This window comes from Cynoglossus semilaevis, chromosome 5 (assembly GCF_000523025.1).
Source record: "Cynoglossus semilaevis isolate Cse_v1.0 chromosome 5, Cse_v1.0, whole genome shotgun sequence".
Taxonomy (NCBI): domain Eukaryota; kingdom Metazoa; phylum Chordata; class Actinopteri; order Pleuronectiformes; family Cynoglossidae; genus Cynoglossus; species Cynoglossus semilaevis.
In genome coordinates this window covers 6,098,392-6,119,383 of record NC_024311.1, presented here as the reverse complement: position 1 = coordinate 6,119,383, position 20,992 = coordinate 6,098,392, and the positions used below count along the sequence as shown (strand labels likewise).

General features: G+C 36.0%; 2 protein-coding genes across 3 annotated transcripts; one reads left to right on the top strand and one right to left on the bottom strand.

Moving 5' to 3' along the window:
- Nucleotides 1–1,145: 1,145 nt before the first annotated feature.
- Nucleotides 1,146–9,381, bottom strand: apip (APAF1 interacting protein). 2 transcript variants are annotated; one of them, XM_025055752.1, is made up of 8 exons: nt 7,915–8,895; nt 7,755–7,829; nt 6,219–6,319; nt 3,796–3,844; nt 3,591–3,708; nt 2,896–3,031; nt 1,608–1,775; nt 1,146–1,528 (listed from the first exon to the last, which is right to left on the bottom strand). In XM_025055752.1, exons 1-8 carry the CDS (start codon nt 7,927–7,929, stop codon nt 1,429–1,431), a joined length of 762 nt encoding a protein of 253 aa, XP_024911520.1. In that variant the 5' UTR covers nt 7,930–8,895; the 3' UTR covers nt 1,146–1,428. The 2 variants fall into 2 exon arrangements, with proteins under 2 accessions (XP_024911520.1, XP_008308357.1); XM_008310135.3 differs by lacking the exon at nt 7,915–8,895 and adding an exon at nt 9,294–9,381 and having other exon boundaries at nt 1,429–1,528.
- Nucleotides 9,382–15,186: 5,805 nt separating this feature from the next.
- On the top strand, nt 15,187–19,307 carry LOC103378797 (cell wall integrity and stress response component 3-like). The gene is made up of 8 exons (XM_008310133.2): nt 15,187–15,333; nt 17,269–17,745; nt 17,853–17,945; nt 18,039–18,122; nt 18,225–18,332; nt 18,418–18,486; nt 18,585–18,663; nt 18,755–19,307. Exons 1-8 carry the CDS (start codon nt 15,267–15,269, stop codon nt 18,930–18,932), a joined length of 1,155 nt encoding a protein of 384 aa, XP_008308355.1. The 5' UTR covers nt 15,187–15,266; the 3' UTR covers nt 18,933–19,307.
- The last annotated feature ends 1,685 nt before the right edge of the window (nt 19,308–20,992 follow it).

Sequence of the window (20,992 nt, the reverse complement as noted above, 5' to 3'; positions counted from 1 at the left end):
TGGCTACTCTACTGAGATCGTGAGGTCTTAAGGTCCTGCAACTATAAGACAACATTTTGTTGCACACTTTGCACACAACCAAGGTCTTATCCAAGCTGCCAATAGAAATAAAAAAACAAAAATGGATGCATTAAAGAGTATTCCTACTGCTGCTGTACATGAAATACAACTTCACAGACTTTTATTCCAAATGTAATGAAGTACTGGGAGGCTTTGCTCTAGATTGGTCAGGTCTGCTTGTCTGCCCATCTCTTAAGTGACAACCTGTGTGCTGTGACTCTTGTCTTTTTTTTTAACACATAACGTCATAAAAGAAACTTGACGTGGAGCCGACTCACTCACTCATTCTGGAGTCTGCACCCAGATGACCCTGTGCTACACTGAGTTTAACATGCAACAACGGCAAATTGAGCTTCGACACCATCACGGCTCCTTTAACTTAAATTGAAAAGCTAATGCATCCATTGGTGGGAACGTCTATCTGATAATAAACACAGAGTGCTGTTACTTATGGAATGTAGACTTAATTTGATTTTGACATTAAATCCTTCTTTTCTTAGGTGCAGGTGAAGTTCCAGAAACACAAATTCAGAGAATATAAGAAAACACTTCTTTCTGTCATTAGTTTAATGATAAACAAATGCTAATATTTCTGAAAATTCCTCTTGATAGAAGAATGGACCAGTGTCAGTACAGAAGAATATTTTTGGAGCCTATTTTTTTTCTATCTTTCCAGACAGTACAGTGGTAGAAACTCTGGCAGCTGCTGCTGTAGAGGGAGCTTGTTAGAAGAACAACAGTTCTGGCTTTCATGATAGAATGAGTATGCAGTCGACTGGAAGCATGCTGTGCAAAAATCTACAGGCATTGTGCAGTGCCTACACCAAATAGACTGGCTGGTGCTGGAATGATGCAGAGGGAGTGAAAGGATGTCAGACACAGCAAGGGTTCCTTTAATCAAAACAGTGTTGTTCTCTCTGAACAGTGTTTGGAATAATGACCACAGACTTTTGTAAGACCACAACATTTACGGCAAAAAGGAAAAAAGTGTTTCATATTTTTTAGTTTATTTTCAGGCGAGCAGAAACAGAGGGAACAGACGCTTTTGTTTCAAATAAACTTAGAATAAAAGAGACAAACTCGGATTTATGTTACGTGAATTTATTATATTTAAAGAGATCTTAAAAAAATACCACCTATGTTACTGATTTCAATACAGAGCAGCATATGAATCTGAGGACGTTCACATGACAGCTGCTCACTCATCAGCCCTTCAATGCTTTTGCAGCACATGTCCAGATGTGTTTGATTTTTCAGCCTTGACCAACCATCCAACTTCTACAAGTGTGAGGACCAACATCACAAAAGACCAGAAGGTACAACCTGCTCTTTTGAATACATTTCGACTAGCTGTTTTTTCTGAATTTTTCAAACTATTCCCTTTTCTTCCCCAGGAAGAGCTGAAGGGTCCAAACCACAGTTCTTCATCTGCACAGCAATGTCAAACAAGTAATCGTAGCATTCGCACCTGCAGAGACCAATCCATGTTAAAATTCAACAATGGCTTTCAAATGCTCCTGGTACAAATGCACAGTCTCAATACTCACATGGTCTTGGCCTTTTCCCAAGACTCACCCCAAACGTAAACACCATGTCTGCGAACCAGGACCGCACATGAATCTGGATATTCCCTCATTGCTCGAGCCATGCGGTCTTTAAGGTCCTTCTCCTCTGGTGTATTCTCAACAATCGGTACAACCAAAGTGTCATTGTACCTTTGTGTATGTAAATTAAATACAAAAAAAAGTTTATTCAAAAATAAGATATATATTAAAAAAAAAATCAAAAAAAAAAATCAGACAATTATGCTCCAAAATTAAATAAGCTTCCAGCCTCGACCAGTTACATTTGTTAATCAAATTCCCCACAAATTTGGGAACCGTACCACAGGGGAAGTAACGATAAGTCCAGGGAAACATTTTATGATATTGACAAATTATCAAATTTTATTGCATTTTTTAGACTTTAAACTTCAAAGACTAAAGCTTTTGAAGATTTCTGAGCAATAAATAATGATTGAGAATTAATAAATAAATGAATAAATAAACTTGTAGTGTTGATTTTGTCATCATTTATTACTTAGTTCATGTAAACTTATTTTTGGGCTTAGTATGTAGCCCGTATTTAAACCAGTACAGCATTTTAATTAAAAAGGAGAACAAAACTGCTGACTCATCGCCAAAACTCAAAAGTAAAACGTTGTACTCATTGTAAATAGGTTAGCAAAAATGAAAGAACTGTATTGCAGTCACCTCTAAAATAAAAGTAATGCACACATTGTTTTTTCAATGTAAGGGATAGAATTTAAATAATGTACTGATTGTAGCTATATAGTCAAAAACCTATTAACCTTTAAATGTTACTATATCTTAAAAGAATCATCTTTTTTAAATTGTAAAAAAAAAAGACATGAAACAGATAAGGTGAAAGAAAAAAAAAAAAAAAAAAAAAAACACCTTTTGGGAGATTTTGGACCATACAAATAAAAATGGATGTTTTTCACTATAGGTTGAGAAGACATTCCATACCCTCGCTTTTCATCATCTTAATAAAGAGCCTCAGTCAATCTTGATGATTTGATTGCAGACTTGAGTGTAAGTGAACTTGCCTTTTGGCAGATCGGTGACTCTTTCATTCTAAACATCGGTTTGCCAGCCAACACTGCCTGCATTCCCAGAATGATTGACGTGTCATTCTCTAACAATGTTAATAAAGACTCCCATTTATGAATGTCTAGGTAATATTTTGCACTAGACTTTATCAAGCTCTAAGTGACTGGGAGACGGAAACTGCCCTTTTTTTAACATTAGAAATCCTTTTTGCATTATTACTTACCGATAGTTGCTGCCTGAGGTGCCCTTACGTATCCCCTTGATCATCTCCTGGTGTGTTATCCTGAACTCTTTGCCAGGATACAGCAGCGTTGCCATGACAGCAGCTTTAGAGTGGGTGTGTATAACTGCCTCTGCCCCTGTATTTCAGCAGCAAAAGCAAATTTTAGCCAAATGTTACATTGTGGGATGATTAATTGTTAAGAGGCAGGACAAAGACTGATGACCTTGAATTACAAAGCTTTATCAAATTAATCCTGTCCTGTTTATTCTATATGGATGGAAAATAAGCAAACAATCTGTGTAAAAGCAACATTCCAAACAAAATACAAGATTATAAAAAGATCACCTTTGTTTTGTGAAAAACAATTTTACAAAGTAAATTACTTTGTAGAGTAAAATCACTACTTTGAGATTTGATGCTTCCTCCAATCATTTGCAGAAAGTTGCAGTAAATAAAGTCACAAACCACTCTTTAGTTGCTGAATTATGTCATTCACTTTTGGCCAGATAAGTGATTTTTTTTTTTTTTTGGCAGAACATCAAGAGAAGGAAAAGAGGAAAAACTAATTTCCACTCAGTCACTCAAACGCCCGCTTAAATAAAAGTCTCTTTCTTTTTGCCTCACTCCAATTCTGTTTCATTTAGAACAGTAAATGAATGAATCGCCAAACAAACAATGGCCAGTCATTGACTCACCTCTCATTGTGTAAGCGTTCATAAAAAGCGGTGTACACTGACTCTTCTTCAGCTTCTTCCAGGCAGGTGGACAGCTGATATCCTTCTCCTCCATGTCGCACACAAACATGTCCTCAGGCTGAGACACAGAAAATTAGGAAATTAAAATTCAACCCTGAATTGTTTATTACAAATTTAACTGCATGTGGTGTTAAAGAGAAATCACCTGAATTCTTTCCTTCTGCACGCCCGATGGTGCAATGTAGATCTGCTCCCTGTGAGACATAAAACAGAGTTTTAAAAAAGACTTTTCATGGAATTAGTTTAAAAGGACTCGCACACAAATCACATTACTGGACACAGGACTGTAATGATAACTCAATTATCAACAACTAAAAGACTAAGTAAAATCAACCATGTTCTGAATTGTCCATTTTGAACATGATTTTGTTTTTAAAAATTAGATTCAACCTGTTAAATGTAACTATGTGCTTACATACCAATGATGAAAATCTTTAATAAAAGAGAAAACAAATCTCACAATTATTTTATTATTATTTATTTTTTAAGTCCATTGTCACATTATGCAAACAAACAAAAAAAACAATACACATGTATATATCCTTAAATCAATGAATCATAAGAAAATGTAATGCCCTCATTACTGGGTTACTTCAGAGTACAAGTATTATATAATAAAATATAATGAAAGCAATACAGGTATATTTGACATTGAAATACATTTAAATTTAAATAACTGAAGGTTTGTTTCCCATTTGTATCAGAGTCAAAAAATGCCCAAGAGAGCTACCACACTCAGTCCTTGACAATGCTTCCATAACTGAATGTTTTTTGTAGATTGCTAACTCATAGATTCAACTGCTTAGCTAACAGATTTGTTGTTGTGACTCACATTCCCACTTTGAGCCTATGAGCTCCATATGAGAGGGATTGACATAATGGCCTCCTTGTGCTTGACCTATCTTAGTACTTGTGCCTTATTCCAACCAACTTGAAGCCATGAAGGCAAAAAATATTGGGCGATGGGAGAGAAGCATGTTTCAATGAGTAATGATGTAAAAACAGTCAGAAGATTCACTGATCAGAAAGTAATCCTCACATCAAAGAGCCTATTAGTGACATCCTTTAATAAGTAGAGAATCAACTCTTCATAACCGTTAGAGAAATTGACCACAGACTTGACCTTTAAAGAAAATATTTTAGTGAGGGCAAAGGTGAAACACCGACCCATAAATGTGCCAAAGTACTTTTGAGTATTTTATTTCGATCATTCCTTTAGCAAACAGTTGTTTCCAAGTACACAGCATTTCAGAGAGAGCTGAACTATTCTGAAAACATATTGAGTTTTGCAGAACAAAACATGCATGTGCAATAATAATATTTTGAGCAGCTTAACTTTTCCCTATGGGTTCGTCCAGTGTACACTTCTTTGTTCAACAACAAACATACCAGACAAATGAGTATTCTATTGATTTTGACAGCAGGGTTTGGTTGGCCTGCCTTAGGCTCTGAGTCATTCAGAATATCAATTCTAAAAAGAAAAAAAATAGCAGGCTTTAATGCAGGAAGAAAAGGTATGGTATTCTTCTTGATTATTTTGTTTGTAAAATATTGGACAGTTCTATTGGTTTTTCAGTCAACTCTGATTCTCCTCTTTCGTTCCTGACAAAGGAATCTCTTTTACAGGCTTTGTTGTAAAAGATGATCCTGCAGATGATGCTGGATCCGCACAGCAGGCATTTTTTTTCTTCACTATGTATTATCTCTGATTCATTACAGCGGAACAAAAATAATGATGAGAGAGACAGGGAGTGACGAGGGGAGGGAGTGGGAGTAAGAGAGAGAGAGACAGCGAGAAATAGAGAGACAGAGAGATGGGTGGGGGGGTGGGGGGGTTTGCAGAAAATGGCATTGGCCAGATTTAAACAGCAGCAGCTGCAGTCAGGACTAAGCCTTGTTGAAAAGATTTTTTTCCAGGTAAATTACTGGGCCGGTTTTAACACAGACAACAGAAAGACAGTCATTAATTTGTCAGACATTTATAGGATGATACTATCCAGAGCCAATGTAAATAGATTCCAGCTGGGATCTGTTAATTTGTTTTTTTTTTAAAGAATTCTACTTATTTTTTCTTCTAAATTTAAAATAATAATAATTATATTATTATATCATGAACTTTTTTTATTTATTAAGGGTTGTATTTACTTTCTTTGAATTACCAGCAGCAGTCATTTAACCTTCTATTGCTTTTGGCTAAGGTTTCGCAGTTTTTTGGCTTGAATTAATATCTGTCACTTCACATTTTAAGCTGGGAATTTGATATTGGTTGTCACCTCTTTCTCAAATAACACAGTTCAAAGATGTTTGTAATAACCTGTCAAACTCTTCAGTCTGAATTCTGCAAAACCATGGAATTCCATTTCCAGAGTTTATGCACATTGTCAAAACCAATAAAGCTGACTTAACATCAACCTTATTGCAAAAGTGTATTAATATTATTTTTTCTTAAATAATTTTCTTTTTTTCTAAATTAGAGTAAAAATTTGTAACTGAACTGGAATAACAAATCTTAAATGCCCATAAGTATCTCTTTAACTAAAAATGAAAGAATGAATCAATAATTCGAACCCTCTTTTAATACTGATCCCGCCGCCTGTCCCCGTCACCCATCCCAACTTGTAGAAGAGTCGACACAATTCTGGGATGAGAACTCTTGGGTGTTCCATTTCCTAAAATGAAAACTGACTGTTAAAATACAACACAAGAAATGTGTATAAAAGTGCTTTGTTTTTCCTTTTTCTGTTCTACTGTCAGGACTAAAAAGACCACGGTTATTTTTCATAGAATATAAACTTGCATTAAAATTGTAAAACAAAACATATTTCTCATTCAGGGTTAAAAAGGAAAGAACAGACTGTGATGCTACCAGGAGACAGCAAATGAGAGAAGAAGAGCAAAGAGAGGGAGCTTTTACAGGCTTTACTGCTGCAGGTTTGATGCTGGATTATCTTTGCACAGTTTTGAAGTCAGAACTGGAAAAACATAGGTGACAGTAAGATAAGTCCTTTAATTCTCTGACAGTAGGGACATTCACAGAAACAGAAGCAGTTAGGACAACACCAGGAGAGCAACACATGATCAATAACAGAATTTCAAACAGGTGTTTATGAGCTAGGGCCTGGTGGTTTTAAGCTGTATACCACATGCAATAGGAACGATTTTTTTCCTAAGCAGAGTGCCATTACTGGGCTATCCTAATTGTCAGTTACGAGGCAAATGAACCTCAGAAAAAGACCTGACCAATGACCAATTCCTAAAACGTTATCTACATTGTAAAAAAAATTTAAAAAAATACTCAACACACAATAAAATCAAGTATACAGAGTGGATCAATTCTCACTCACTACACTCAAAAAAGTTCAAAAAAATGCTACTTAAAAAGTTCCAGTTATACGGAATTCCCATCTTGGTATGTTCTGTTAGGTCCAATTCCACTGTCCATTTGAACTCTGTCTCTTAATCTGCTCAGGTGATGGCAGATATTTAATTACTGCTGGTAATATTTAATTACTGCTGGTAGGTGAGATACCTCTACCTACCTCACATGTTATGTAAACTATTTGTAAGAAGGGTAGGCAATATGCACAGTCAGCAGGTTCCTCGCTTTTGAAGGCACACTTTATAAAAATACAGTAGAATCAGACAACAGCAACTACAGATTTAGGTTTGGATTTAGGATTGAGAAAAAAAAAAAGACACCTTTCTTTTTAAATGAATCTTCTGACATAATAACAACATTTTTAAAAACATTTTATTCTTTCTAACAGGTTTTCTATTGTCAGGATTTACATTTCACAGTTCCCATGTTTTTTGTTTCAAATAAGGTATTTAAGAGTCACATATAAATATTTATAGGTAATGGTTTGCAAACCTGTCATTTCTTTCACGTAAAAAACAAGACAAGACACGACTGTCATCACCACACTGGACATAAATAACATGTTCAATATATGCATTTATTTTGATGTGGAGAAAAGGAATAGAAAGAATAAATGTGTTCAGCTGTCAGTGGAGATGGAAATGTGTTTTAATGCCACTCATGCACTGGGCCCATTGTACCACGTCATATACAAATGTGGTGTTTATCTGTAATTTAATGCTTACCTGCTTCTCTCCACTGGCAGCCTGGTGAGGTGCATCTAGGATGCCGTTGCCTGTGCCACACACTGATGACATCTCCTGTGAGAAAACCAATAAAAACATTTCTTAGCAATTCAGACACTGCCAAGTGATAGCTGGGAAATGTACAAGAAAATGAACACACAGAAATTACTGTCATACGAGACAGGCTTAGTGGTCTTAAGCAACAAGGAAACTCGATTCTGTTTATCTTGTGTTCTTGTTTTGACACGTACCCAACTGGAATCAAAGAGTGATATGACAAAATTCAGGAAAATAAAAACAAAACAAACGAAACACCCAGTTTACATTTCTCTGGAAATGCTTCCTTTTCCTTCCACAGTCTATTCCCAAGAATTGTGATAATAATAGAAAAAAAGTATAAATAATTGAAGAATCTATCCACATGTTGCAGGACTTCCTGGAACCATACTATACCTTCATTACAAACAGTGGTGAAGAGCTGGTGAATTAAATTAAAGGAAATGTGCAGAAAACATAATTACCTCACCTGAACTTTACAACCTTCAGTTCATGGTTCATGTTTCCATTTAATGTTTTAAAGATGTGTTATTTGCTCTGATATAAATGTTACTTCCTTGGCTACTTATTTTAAACTAAGAGGCCATCTGATGAGGTAAACTGTATTAAGGGCTGCTTTACATACATACACATTGTTTTCTATAGTCAGTTCCTGATGCACTTATTTCTGCACTTCTGCACTACAGGCAAGGCTTTGGAATCATATAGGAGTCACATACATGCGTATAAAACATGCATCTCTCATGTAGCATATGTTTCAAGTAAATACAACCAGTCCTACTGTCAACCCAATCACCTTTGATTCTTTCTACAGTACCAACTTTGCCTTAGATAGCGGTTAGCACAGAGAAACCCTGTTTATCTAAAGGCGTCGATCTTTTCAGGTCCACTGTTTGGAAAGACTACTAATGTTTATTGAAAGTACTTTTTACTTCACTCCTAATGAGTTGCCTGTTTACCTCCGACTTAAATGTAAACATTGTGTTCCCTTATGAATTAAAATAATCTTGTACCCCCACTAAGTTAAATTCTCTGTGTATGTTTTAAGGGAAATATCCTCCCATAAACTATTAGTTCTTGAAAACGAAGATACATAATTATAACTTCCATGAGAGTACTGAATATATATCTACAGTATTAAAAGTTATTTATTTGTTGCTCACGTTAAAGGTTTGCGAAAGCTTTTGAGACACACGGAATAACTCGGAAACAACCGCAAACAAACACAATATTAAGTCAAATGATTGCTACTTCTGACCACGTTAAATTCTTAAATACTGGACCAACTGGCCACATGGTTTCGTCGCAGTTTCCCAAATTGTTTGTACTTGTACCTTTAAAAATAAATAAATGTAACAAGCAGCAGTTAACTGCCTTAGCAGCGACAGGTTTGATAAATCATTCAAGCATGAAAGCAGGTTCCAGCCAAATGTATCTGCTATTTATAATAACGAAAACGATACAAATAAAATGACAACTTACCAAATGTACGTGTAATAGACCTGAAGGCACAGGACGCTAACCTCGGAGCTAATCTTACGTCATCATTGTGCGCCATGAAGCTGTTGAATTTATTGTGGTGTTGTGAATAAAAATGTTTCTTTAACTTTCATGGACATTTACATTGCGTATTGTTCATTAAGTTAAAACAAATAGTGTAAACATTTTAATATCATTAAACTGTAAATAAACACAATAAATACTTAACTAGTGTACATGGGACAAAGTAAAACAAAATATGTCGGCGTGGTGACCGATTTTGACAATACACCAAAAGGCAAACTGTCTTTTTGTTTTAACAGCACAGAACAGCAGCGAGAAAAGAAAAAATAAATGAAAATAATTTCATGTTACATGCCTAATTTTATACTGCTCACTGTTTGATCAAAATGTGGTATCAAATATTGCATACCAGGAACAAATGCATGTTTCTACATAATTGTTCAGTAATATTTAGACACTTGCAATTTTAATCTTAATTTGAGTCATAAACAGCTTGAACATGTCACAACTCTCAATCTACAATTACACATAGTTATAATGACTTTAATATTTGTCAATTTGACAAGTTATATTTAAAATAGTTTAAACACAGGTAAATGCAATTTTTTTGTTTGTTTGTTCTTTTTCCATACTGGGCAGGCTTGAGCAACATATCCAGGAAAAGGATAGCCTTGCCAAATATAGTCCAAAGTGAGAGATTACTGATCAACTGTACTGTTGAGTCAAGTTTAATCAGCCTTCCACGTATATCTGTTCATCCATCAGAAAAACAAGCATACTTGTGGAAAACTATGATCAAATACAGATGTAGAAACACCATCCAAGATTTACAGTGTCTGTTGGTTTTTTCCCCCATGTATTTATTGACTATTGTTCGAGCTTTTTCCATTTTCACTCACTTAACCTTGCTTCCTGTCAACAAGTCTCCAAGTCCAACTGTATACAATATCACAAACATCAGAAATGCAGTAGGTTGTTTGTTTTGAAGAGTCTTTAATCTGCAGTGAGGATCTTTCTCTTGTCCCATAACAATTTTGCTCAACTGCTTGAGTGGTTCAAAAACAAATTTAGACATGTTGGAGAAAGTGATTGCAAAAGTACCACTGTTGTTAACAATCCTAATCCTAAGTGTCCTGCCCAAACAGAGTTCAAAATACATATCTTTATTCATCCTTTCATAGCTCAAATTACACTTTTATCTAAGCCACTAATGAGAATATAATTGATGTCATCAGCTAACTGAATAATAGTTAAGTTAAAGCCCTGTAGCACAGTCATACTAGAACAGGAAAAATTTTCTTTCATTAGAAAAACAATTTTTAATTTACCACCTTCATATCTTATATGCTGCAGCTCAGCTGTAGTTTTATTGATAAAGTAATTATCAAAACCACAATGATCAATATAACTGCCAATAATATACTGTACATAAAGCATATTTTGTCACTTCTGGAAATGTTGCAATGCAGGTGGCATTGGTGGTGGTGAGACCTGAAATATACAATACAAATGTATTGAGCAATTGCTTTTATGTTTATGAAGTAATTGTAAAAGAATGTATTACTGTTAATATGAATAGAGATCATATCTCTGCTTCTATTAAGATTAAAAGGACTAAACATTTTGAAAGGTATGAGGTAGAGGTAGAGCAGTTATGAAATGTATTTTTGTTTTTACAACAATACTGTACTCATACAATGATGTGTCGTTTTAAAGTGGCTTTTTCCAGTAAATATCCAATTAAATTATGACCAGCCAAAATGATAAATCATTCAATTCAGGTGAAACTGTGACATGAGATTATAAGGATTTTTTTTCTTAATAATTTGAAAAACACATTTTCCAATAACAAGAATAGACCTGTGTATAAAAGACCTTCTAAAACCTACAGGGCATATTTACCTGACTAATAGAAAGGAGTGGTACCTTTGAAACTGGTAGCTTGTGATGTTTTGCCATCTCGAGTTCTGTAAGGTGTAAATAAATCTCGCCAAGCCAGATTTGGGAAGGAAACGTCAGCATGTTGGGCTTCTCCCAATTTCTTTTACTGTTGGCAACACAATGAGAAAAACATTGGGTGTGTCCATGTGCAGCTTTCAGTTACCACGGTGTTAAATTGCTCAGGAAGTCATTTTGTAAAAACCAAACAGAAATTGACAATACAGAAAATGAAGATACAATAAAACTGATTTTAGGCTTTTGAACAACACAATATGTTAAATGTCATACAGTTGTTATTATAGCTTTTTATAAACTACTAATTTTTATTATAATTATTTTATTTTTAACATTTTAACATTTAAAAAACAAAAAACAAAAACAAAACAAGAAGTAATACAGTAATACAGCCAAAAGTCTTCTAATAACATCTTCACTCTGTTTAAGTTTGTGCCCATGTTTGATTTTGAATTTACTGACACAGCAGAATGCCTTCTACCTGCACTGCACAATGTTCTTCCCTCCCTCTGAAATATGGGTTAAACAGGGTGGTTCAAATTCCAAACAGGCAAAAGGAAGTCAGAGGAAACACAAAAGCAGTTTATGGAGTTGTGCTTGATCTGCTGTGGTGAAAGTGTGCACGCTGTGATAAATTAATAAGAAAAAATTCTAGAACTCTCCATCCTTTTGTATGCATGTGAATTCTGCAAGCAATATTGCTGTTAAATGTTAAATGTCTGTGTAGGTTCTCTGTTGTCCAGGTCATTCAATCCAAAAAATAGTTACATCGAAAGCAACTGGACAAAGTAGGTTTTTTGACAACGTGGATGGAACTTGATATGTGTAACATAACATATATTGTGTAGGTGTCACCAGCAAATTAGTTCAGGTTTTACTTCAGAGAAAATGTAAACTGATTTAATTGTACAGGAGAGAGATCGTTTTGTTTGTGATATCCTAAAATAATTACAAATAAAGTTAGTTCAGCAGCATTCCCTGCAGCACTACCCTGTAAAAATATCTTATAAATAACCAATGTCCTAAGATCTGTAATTGGCTTAAAATAGTTTTGATAAATATTATTGTCATAGTCATTAATAACAGACATTATTGCCCCCATTTTGCATTCTCTGCATTGCATCTCTTTAGAGCACAGACCCTCACGGGCAGTCTACCACCCTGGAGACAGAATCTCTTTCTCTGTTTGTGCTTGTTCAGATGGTCTTGTGTCTGCCTGAGAGAAGAGTCGAGAAAAAGGGCTATCTACTGTACTCTTGGTCACTGAGGATGTCTGCTGACCATCACTATGGCCAAAACCTGATGTGTTGCATACTTCAGACAGAAAGTACAAGCATTTTCTGGTAGGACAATGCTTGGCCTTATTTTGCCCGGATAAAATAAAAGGTAAGTATGACGAAAGTGTATGCAATTGTGGAAAACAAGTAAATCTCATAAAAAATGTAGTTATTGTAGTCATATTTCCTTGGTTACACATTCTTACCATGGTAGTTTGATACACAGTTGCAAAAACTCAGACAGAAAGGTTTTGTGGACTCTGATTTTTAGGTGTGAAACATTATACCCTAGGTGAGACTTTCTGTAGGTGGCCAGAATTCAAAGCTGATTACTTTCTCTACTCAGTCACCATTATTGCTTGGTCTGAAATGGCTTGTCTTCCTCTCCCTGTAGTCTTTGGTCACATAAGTTCTTTTTTTCCTGATTTGAATCAAGTCATCAACTTTACAGACTCCACATGTTTTTAGTTTTTTTGTGTATTTGAGAAACAAATATATATTATATTAAAAAATATATATATATAATATATTTAAAAAATGTGTCTACCACTTCATATCAAGACCAGCTTCTAGAAAAAATGTGAAACTCTCCAAGGTGGTGAAATACTACTGTAAGATGTAACAGCTCCAAATGCAGAGCAAAGGCTCAACTTTAAATGAGAAATATTTATTCACCTAATGTTTAGTAAAATAACATTAGATATTAAGGATGATGAAACTTGAAGAAAAAAGCCTTTAAAGTCAAGATTACTACTAAGAAGTTACTCCTTAAACTCCATACACCAATCAAAATTGTCCATGTTTGTTGAATAAACCAGAGAACGTGTAATCTCTATGAAGGAGGACCGGGGGTCAAACCAGTGGAGTCTTCTTGTTGTGAGGCAAGAGCACAAACCACTTTTTCCCTGTGTGACTTGTTCACGTTTTAAATTGTGAAATACTTCTTTTAACCTATCAGATGACAGTATCATGCTTACAAAATGTAAATGTTCTTCCTTTTTCAGAGTCTCCATAAACGTCACCCAGTCCTGTTAGGACCTCTTGGGAATAATTAGATTCCTGAGTCAGTAACAGTGTCTAGCCACTGTTAGTCAATTGTTATGTGCAAGAAATAAACGATCTTGCAACTATGATACTATTACTCATCAGGAGGAAAAAGGAAATGCAGAATTACCAGCTATGAGAATGAACTTCTCCCAGGAGTGGCATTCAAGTCTGTACAAGTGGCCACCCACACGCTGAGTAAATCATGACGTTACTAATGTGTCTTCAGGCCCTGCCGTGCTGTGCAGTGACACGTCAATTTTTGTGTCCATTGCCAACATATCACAACCATGACTTTCCTATGAATCATTGCCTGCAGCTGAATGATACTGTTGATCATAACCATTAGATGGTACAAAAGGTGGAAAAAGTTTAGATCAAATGATAGTTGAATGTAAACAGATTCTTCATGGGTTGAAATTGGTGTGAATACTTGAAATAAACTACTTATTATTACTACTTCATTTATATAACACCAGCCACAATCTAACAATGACTTCTCACTACAATGTCATTCAGAATATTGATGAGGATAATACAACAGAGTTGAGTCATTTGATTGATGGCTCCTGTACCTGGTTCCTGATTGCAGGTGACATCATTCAACCTCCAGTTACAAAACTGACGTGAGAAGGGTCCTAAACCAGGCCTTAAAACAGTGATTCAGTTTTGCATTAGAAACATAATTAGCTTACCTCAGCTGCTCAAAGTTAACATGTTGTTGAAAGCTTCTCTGTCTCTGTCTTTATATTATATTAACAGACCACACAGTTGACTTGTTTAAAAAGGTATCTTTACATAAAACCTTTGCTAAAAGTAAAATAGTAATAGATAATACAACTGATCACATACCACACATTACTACATATCTCTCCTTGCAATTTTATAATAATCTGAAGTTGATTTAATTTTAAAAAATATATATTTACTTGCCTCTGAACTGTCATGAAAATCAAATAATCATTAAAAAGTAAGGGTTTTTAAGAACTTGATATCAACATTTCGCTCAGTGGCCAATATGCCACTAATGTTTTTCTAAATCATATTTAATTGCTATTCACTTTAAATTTGCTTTATCTAATTTAAGCTCAGTAACATTTGCTACATATTGTAAATAACTTTTTATTGCTACATAAAATTTAAATAAACACTGGAAATTATTAGGCGGTGTACACTTACGTAAGTGTATTTATTTACTTGTGTTTTTTTCTGTTCCACCTGGAACCATCAGTTTGAAACAGCACACATACGGTAAACCTATAAGGCATAAGACGACAGGAACATTGTACTTTGCTGTGCTTACTTCTTTCAGGCAACGTGGCAAACATGTTAACAGTAGTCTTTGTGTTCAGTCTAGTTTTAGTATCCATTACTATTGAAGGATTTGTGGTCTTCAAAACTGATGATAGTTGCCATGAGACAGACATCTGGCCAATAACATTGTTAATTCTCTGTGTCCATAAGAAAGAAAAGAGAGAAAGCGTGAGAGTGTCTGTGATAGAAGGTGTGTTCTCAGGTGTGCCAGCCCTCCTGTGTTCTGCCAGCTATTGTTGTCCTGATGCAACACCTACCTGCTGGTGTTTATAAAAGGCACAGGCATGATTCATCTGTTTTAAAGTCAGCAGCTCAGCACACCCAGAGGTTTGGAATCATTTAGGACCAGGAGAAGCTGAAGATGAGGAATGTTCTTGTGGGAGTAATACTTGGACTTCTTTCAGTTGTCCAGGCAACACCAGTTAAAAGTAAGTTGAGAAATCTTTTGTTTTTTATTATGTAAACTTTTTTTAATCCCTTGGGAATGAACTAAATAGATTTAAATAACTATTAACTGTATTAAAATTGAAGCTGTTAAAGTAAAACAGATGTAAATTTTGTACATATAAGAGAATCCCTGTAAAAAAAGCAAAACTTCAATTGTTTTTTAAAAAAGAAGGTCACAATCTTTTGTACTAAAGGCTTACAAATGCAGCATAAACTCAATACTGACCTCGAAATTTTTCTTAATTCCCATGGTGTCCTTTTTCTTACACTGTGAGTCAGCACTTTTCCTCCTTCCACCCAAGATGCTCTTTATGTTTCAGCCCTCACGCTCTCCGTAGGAATAGGATTTCATTGTCAGCACGCAGGTTTCACTCTCACCTCCAGATTACACACACAGACGTCTTTGTGAAATGTTCTGAGCTGCTCCAGGAGGTGCATTAATTCGTATGAGTTGAATAAGGTGAAACCAAAGATCAGCATAGAGCTGTTACACAAGTCTGGGCAACCAGTAACTTCATAGGCTCACTGGAGCTGAACGTGATTGAGCAGAAATGGAGAACAGAAAAGCGCAATTTGAGTCTTCTGTGCCTTAAGTTCATGAGGATCTTTAATTTTCTGACATAATCTATATTAATTAATTTCTGTTCAAAAGCAGAATTTGTCAATCAGCTGCTGCACCTTTACAAAAGGGACCAAAATCCCATCTGAAACTAATCTTGATTTTTTTCAGATAACATTTTATGCAAGACCGGAGAGGTTTGTTAGAATAAAAGAAAATGATTGGTTCTTTATATTTGAGAGGTTATTTCATTAAGACCTGGAGTGTAGCTAGTGTATGAGGAATGTGTGAAGTTAGGAACTTGAAAAGTACTAAATGTGGAAATCGAGTTGAAAAGTGAATGTGTGCAATGTGGAGATCACATATTTCATTCAGACAACCATGTTACCAACCAGCCTCCATCACTGACCATGGAAGATACTGGGCAATGTTTCGTACAAAGTGGGCTTAGATTTCTCGGCCACTTCCTGAATCCTTTTATTACTTTCTATTACTTTGGCATTTAACTCCATATTAACAGGGCCTTCCACAGCAGGAAGTTTTAGCATGAATTTCTTGCCAATTCGCTGTGTGACGTAGGTTCAGTCTTATTTCCATGCCACATGCCTCATTGCGTAACCATCTGAAACGATCAGGGTTGAGAAGAGGGAATGTCACCAGCTGGATTATTATATGCAAAGACAAAAAAACCTACATATGGATCCACTGCCATCCAAAAACATGTCGGCAGATACACAGCAGGGAAACACCAGATGCATTCATCATGCTGCAGAAGTGTAAGGTTACTGTGACACATGCACTGTGTCCCGGGCCACCAACCGCTTTAGGCCAAGTTCCACATGTTGCAATTATGTTTTCAAGTAAGTACTAGATTAAAACCTAGGAAGAATCAACACACACAGAGAGAAAATGCCATGTAAGGAAGAAAAAAAAACCCTAATCTGATATCTCATGAGATAAGGACTGGCATTTGTTTCCCTCTTGTTGTTTCTCTCAAAGCAGTTCTATATTGTGTAATCAAAAGAGCAGCCGTCATTAATTCCATTTTATAAGGTGTGGTTAGGTGTTTCTCTCCACAAAACCAATGCTTTGATGAAAGTTCCTCTTATTTGTTAATCTGTTTATGTAGACTAGATTAGTCACTCAGGGTTAATCATTAATGTTTCTCGCCACACCTTCACCAAAGACAGCGGCTGCACAAGTTTATACAAGAATTTGGGGGCAGATGTACGTAAGCTCCGTGTGATCACTGTGTAATACTTCAGTGGAGCTTGGTAACTTTCCTCTCTGTCCCGTCAAAGCTGGTTGGTAAACACTCTGGGTGACCTGTGTATTTTTCCATCTCTGTTTGTCATAGCCGTGACACAGATACCTCTGAAAGCGGAGGACGAAGTTCTCCGAGAGGCAGTGACGGATGGGTTTCTCGTCGATCGATTTTTCCCCCCCCAGCTCTCAAAAGAATCACACAAAAACAACACAACCACACCAAGATCCCAGCAATCGACTTCCTCTGACCCCAAACAGGGTGCTGCAGGAGAGAAAAGCAAGGAGGAAACAATCTCTGTGTTGATTCAGCATGGAGGTGACCGAAGGACAACCCCAGCCCAGAGTGTTCCACACTCCAACACGTCTACCACAGTGTCTACAAAAAAGTCAGACCTTTTGGACATTCTCAACTCAGATTTAGGCTCAGGAGATGGAGACGCTGCTTATGAATCTGGAGCAATATCTACCTCCACCACAAAAATAAGGATTGCACCAACAATCTCCAAGGCAACCGTTCATCCACAACTGTTTGGGGAGAGTGAAGGATCAGGGTCGGGGATGATGACAGGTTTGTCAAAAGTATTTTTTTTCTAAAGCCTACAATATTCCACTTTGTAGTGGCCTTATTGTTGACACAACGATTTTTCAATTGTGGCTTTTTATGTTCATCTTTAGAAACTACCGCTGAATCAACAACCTCCAAACCCACCACACACCATCCAACACTGTTTGTAGAGATTAGTGAATCAGGGTCAGGGTTGATGACAGGTTTGTTGAAGGTTTTCTATGAATTTTACTATTAGTTCATGTTCTGTTGACATGGAAATGTTAAGACTGTGGCCTCTTCACAATGCTCTACAGAAACTACGACTAAATCATCGACCTCTACACCTGCACCCATTCATCCACGATCGTACAATAACACTGAAAGACCAGAGACTTCAGGTATGTCCCAGGATTTCCTTTTTACTCTAGTCATTATTATGGTTACTTGAATGTTTTCATAAGCACATTTTCAAATTGTGGTATTTCAACATCCATTCTCAGAAAGCGCTACAACAACCATTATCAAACCAATTACAAAAACTGAAGGATCAACTGAAGGATTGCCAGAAAAGTCAACAACTGTGAAAGAGGAAAAACAGACGCAGGAAGGTAGGAGCAAATGTCCTGACTCTGTCTAAATCATTATTTTCATTCATACGTAGAACATTTCACGAGTGGTTTTCTGTCTAATTAGTTCTTAAGAATCCTCTTGGAGTTCATGACAAAACCACGACATCAGCACAAAACGGTGGCAGCACTCCAGGTGAGTTCAAATGAAACCAGACTCATGAACTAGAATTGATATTTTTTAGACTCTAATAAAATAGACAACATCTTATTAAACTTTCAACTTATGTCCAGGTTGGATCATCATCCTTGGTTTTATCGTGGGTGTTGCAGCTCTCGTGATGCTCTGTGTTGCCATCGCCACCAGGGACAAGTAAGACATAAAATCAGAAAGAAAACTTTACTATTTGGACAATAATTTGTTTTAAAGAGAGACTAAAACAATTCCCCGTTCTCCTGTGCAGGTGGAACGGTCCTAACCAGATATCACTGCCAGAGAACAAAGGTGGTCTAACAAACCAGCAGGGGGAGCTAGAGATGGCGACATTCCTGCCCAAAGAAGAGCCCAGAGAGAATGGAAAGGCTGCAGAGTATTCGGTCATCCCTCTGGAGGACCTTCCAGAAGATAGTGTGTCACACTGATGCCCACAGCGCAGGCCATCGCTGGTCAACAAAGACGTGTTTATAGCAGCTTAATTGTGTCAGAAGAACAAAAAACTGTGTGGACTTTAAAAGCTCTGAGCCAATTTTGAACAAGACTGCTCTTTTCCTGCTCACAACCAAAGCTCTTACTGCTGAAGAAGCATTGCCAACTCTGTCTACAGAAAATGTCATTTATTTCAAAATTAAGAAGTTTTTACAGTGTTTTGTTCGCTTGTTTTATTTTTCAATGTAAATATTTTTAGTCTATGATTGTAGGTGTCACTGTCCCTGTCCCTTAGCTTTAAATATAAGTTAATATTTTATTAAAGACTGTGTATTTGTGTGTAATTTAATAAAACAAAAATCTTCCCCTTACTGTATGTTCTTTACACACGTTCCTTCTGATGGAGAAAGGAAAAGCTTTTCAACTTAAATTCAGCCACTATAATATGCATTTGATAATATTCCATTGTATGGTGTGAATTAAATACATAGGCAGCTCATCATTAAACATTTATTAACTTTCAAAGATAATTTCACACAAGTAATAAAACAGTTTCGATAAATTAATTGAAAGTTGAAACAGTATATGAAGTAATGAAATACTTACATCAAATCTGGTACATTTGGTCAGTCAAAATATTTCAAAGAAAAATCAAACATAAGAGGAAGGGAGGAAGGGTTTTTTTTTTGTCTAAAGATTGTACAATTATATATTACATGTCCATGTAAAAACCCCCAATCTATATTGAGCTTACTAAGGACCTAAACTCTTATGTACACATTACAACAGAGAAATAGGAAAAAGTGGTGCAACGTTTAACAGCTTTGGATCTGATGATTTTTTTTTTTTTGAGGAAATTGTTGTACAAATAACCCCTGATTTTTTTTCTTTTTGCTGAGATATGATTATAGAAAGAAAAATTCTACTAGTTGCCAGCACCAGTAATTTTGTACACACTCAACCACATTAATGTGCTCCGCGTTCTTAGTGGAAAATACAAACGATAGGTCACATTTCGTTAGAAAGTATTGGGTCATTGTGTTTAGTTTAAAAAAAGTTACTTATTTATTTATTTATTAATATAGAAAATGGAGCTAACTTCAAAGATATTCTTAATTTCAGCTTGATGAATCCTGGTTAAAGTAAAGATTAAATACATAAAAAAATCTGGGCTTTTGTTGACCAGACTGTGTCTCTATTTTCCTGAATTTTTAAAGTTTGTTAACAGCTGTGGCGTGCTGTTGTTAAGTCTGAGCTTCACGGCAAACTGGTGCACTGCTAATGATTTTTCTGGCAGATGTTCAGGGTATCTATACACTGAAGCCTTGGGCACAATTTTTCCAGACCTTGTTCCTCAAGGTGCATTGTATTTACACATCATCAGGTCAAAGCTGGAATTTGTTTCCCAGAAACAGAACTAAAATCCTCAGTTTTGTTTTTTACTCCAGATACTATTTGCTGCTCAGAGCACCACAAGCCCAAAACAAAGACAGCTGATCAGTGTATTGACTGCAAGTAGAAGTGTGATTTTCTCCGTTTATGATCGTGCTTTCTTCTTTTTTTGTCTTTTATAGGAGTCACACCTGCAGCTCTTAGTGTCATCTAGGGTCTGGTTGTGCATCTAATTTGCACATTGTGCCGACTATAAGCTGCTTCTCAGGTATTGTAAGAATTTCTTTTACAGGTTTTGCTGCTGGGATGCTTTTAACTTGGCAAATTTATGGAAGGGACATAATTGACCTGGCTCATTGAACACCCATGAGGCAACACTACACTGACATTAGCATTACATTTTGAGCCGTCATCAGTTTGGTTTCATCAAAGTAGAGTACAGCCACAGGTGTCCGTGAAACAGTCTTTAACATAGGGTCAACTGAAGGTGTCCGTGAAACAGTCTTTAACATACTGTAATCAGCAATATAATGACACAGGTTCATATATTTTCCATACATTAAATGACACAAACCTAAAAGCAGAGCAAATAGACAATGTCTAAGATATCACAAAAAAAAAAAAAAATCCAGGTCTATACATGTCATTCATAGGCTTAACTAAA

Excerpts from the sequence above, each read along its gene's own strand:
- apip (XM_025055752.1), bottom strand. Across the intron at positions 6,320-7,754 it reads CTGCCAGTGGAGAGAAGCAG|GAAATGGAACACCCAAGAGT; the intron begins GTAAGCATTAAA and ends TTTTCATTTTAG. Across the intron at positions 1,529-1,607 it reads TGGGAAAAGGCCAAGACCAT|GTGCGAATGCTACGATTACT; the intron begins GTGAGTATTGAG and ends TGGTCTCTGCAG.
- LOC103378797 (XM_008310133.2), top strand. The coding sequence starts at position 15,267 with ATGAGGAATGTTCTTGTGGGAGTAATACTTGGACTTCTTTCAGTTGTC. Across the intron at positions 17,746-17,852 it reads AGGGTCGGGGATGATGACAG|AAACTACCGCTGAATCAACA; the intron begins GTTTGTCAAAAG and ends GTTCATCTTTAG. Across the intron at positions 18,664-18,754 it reads GCCATCGCCACCAGGGACAA|GTGGAACGGTCCTAACCAGA; the intron begins GTAAGACATAAA and ends TCTCCTGTGCAG.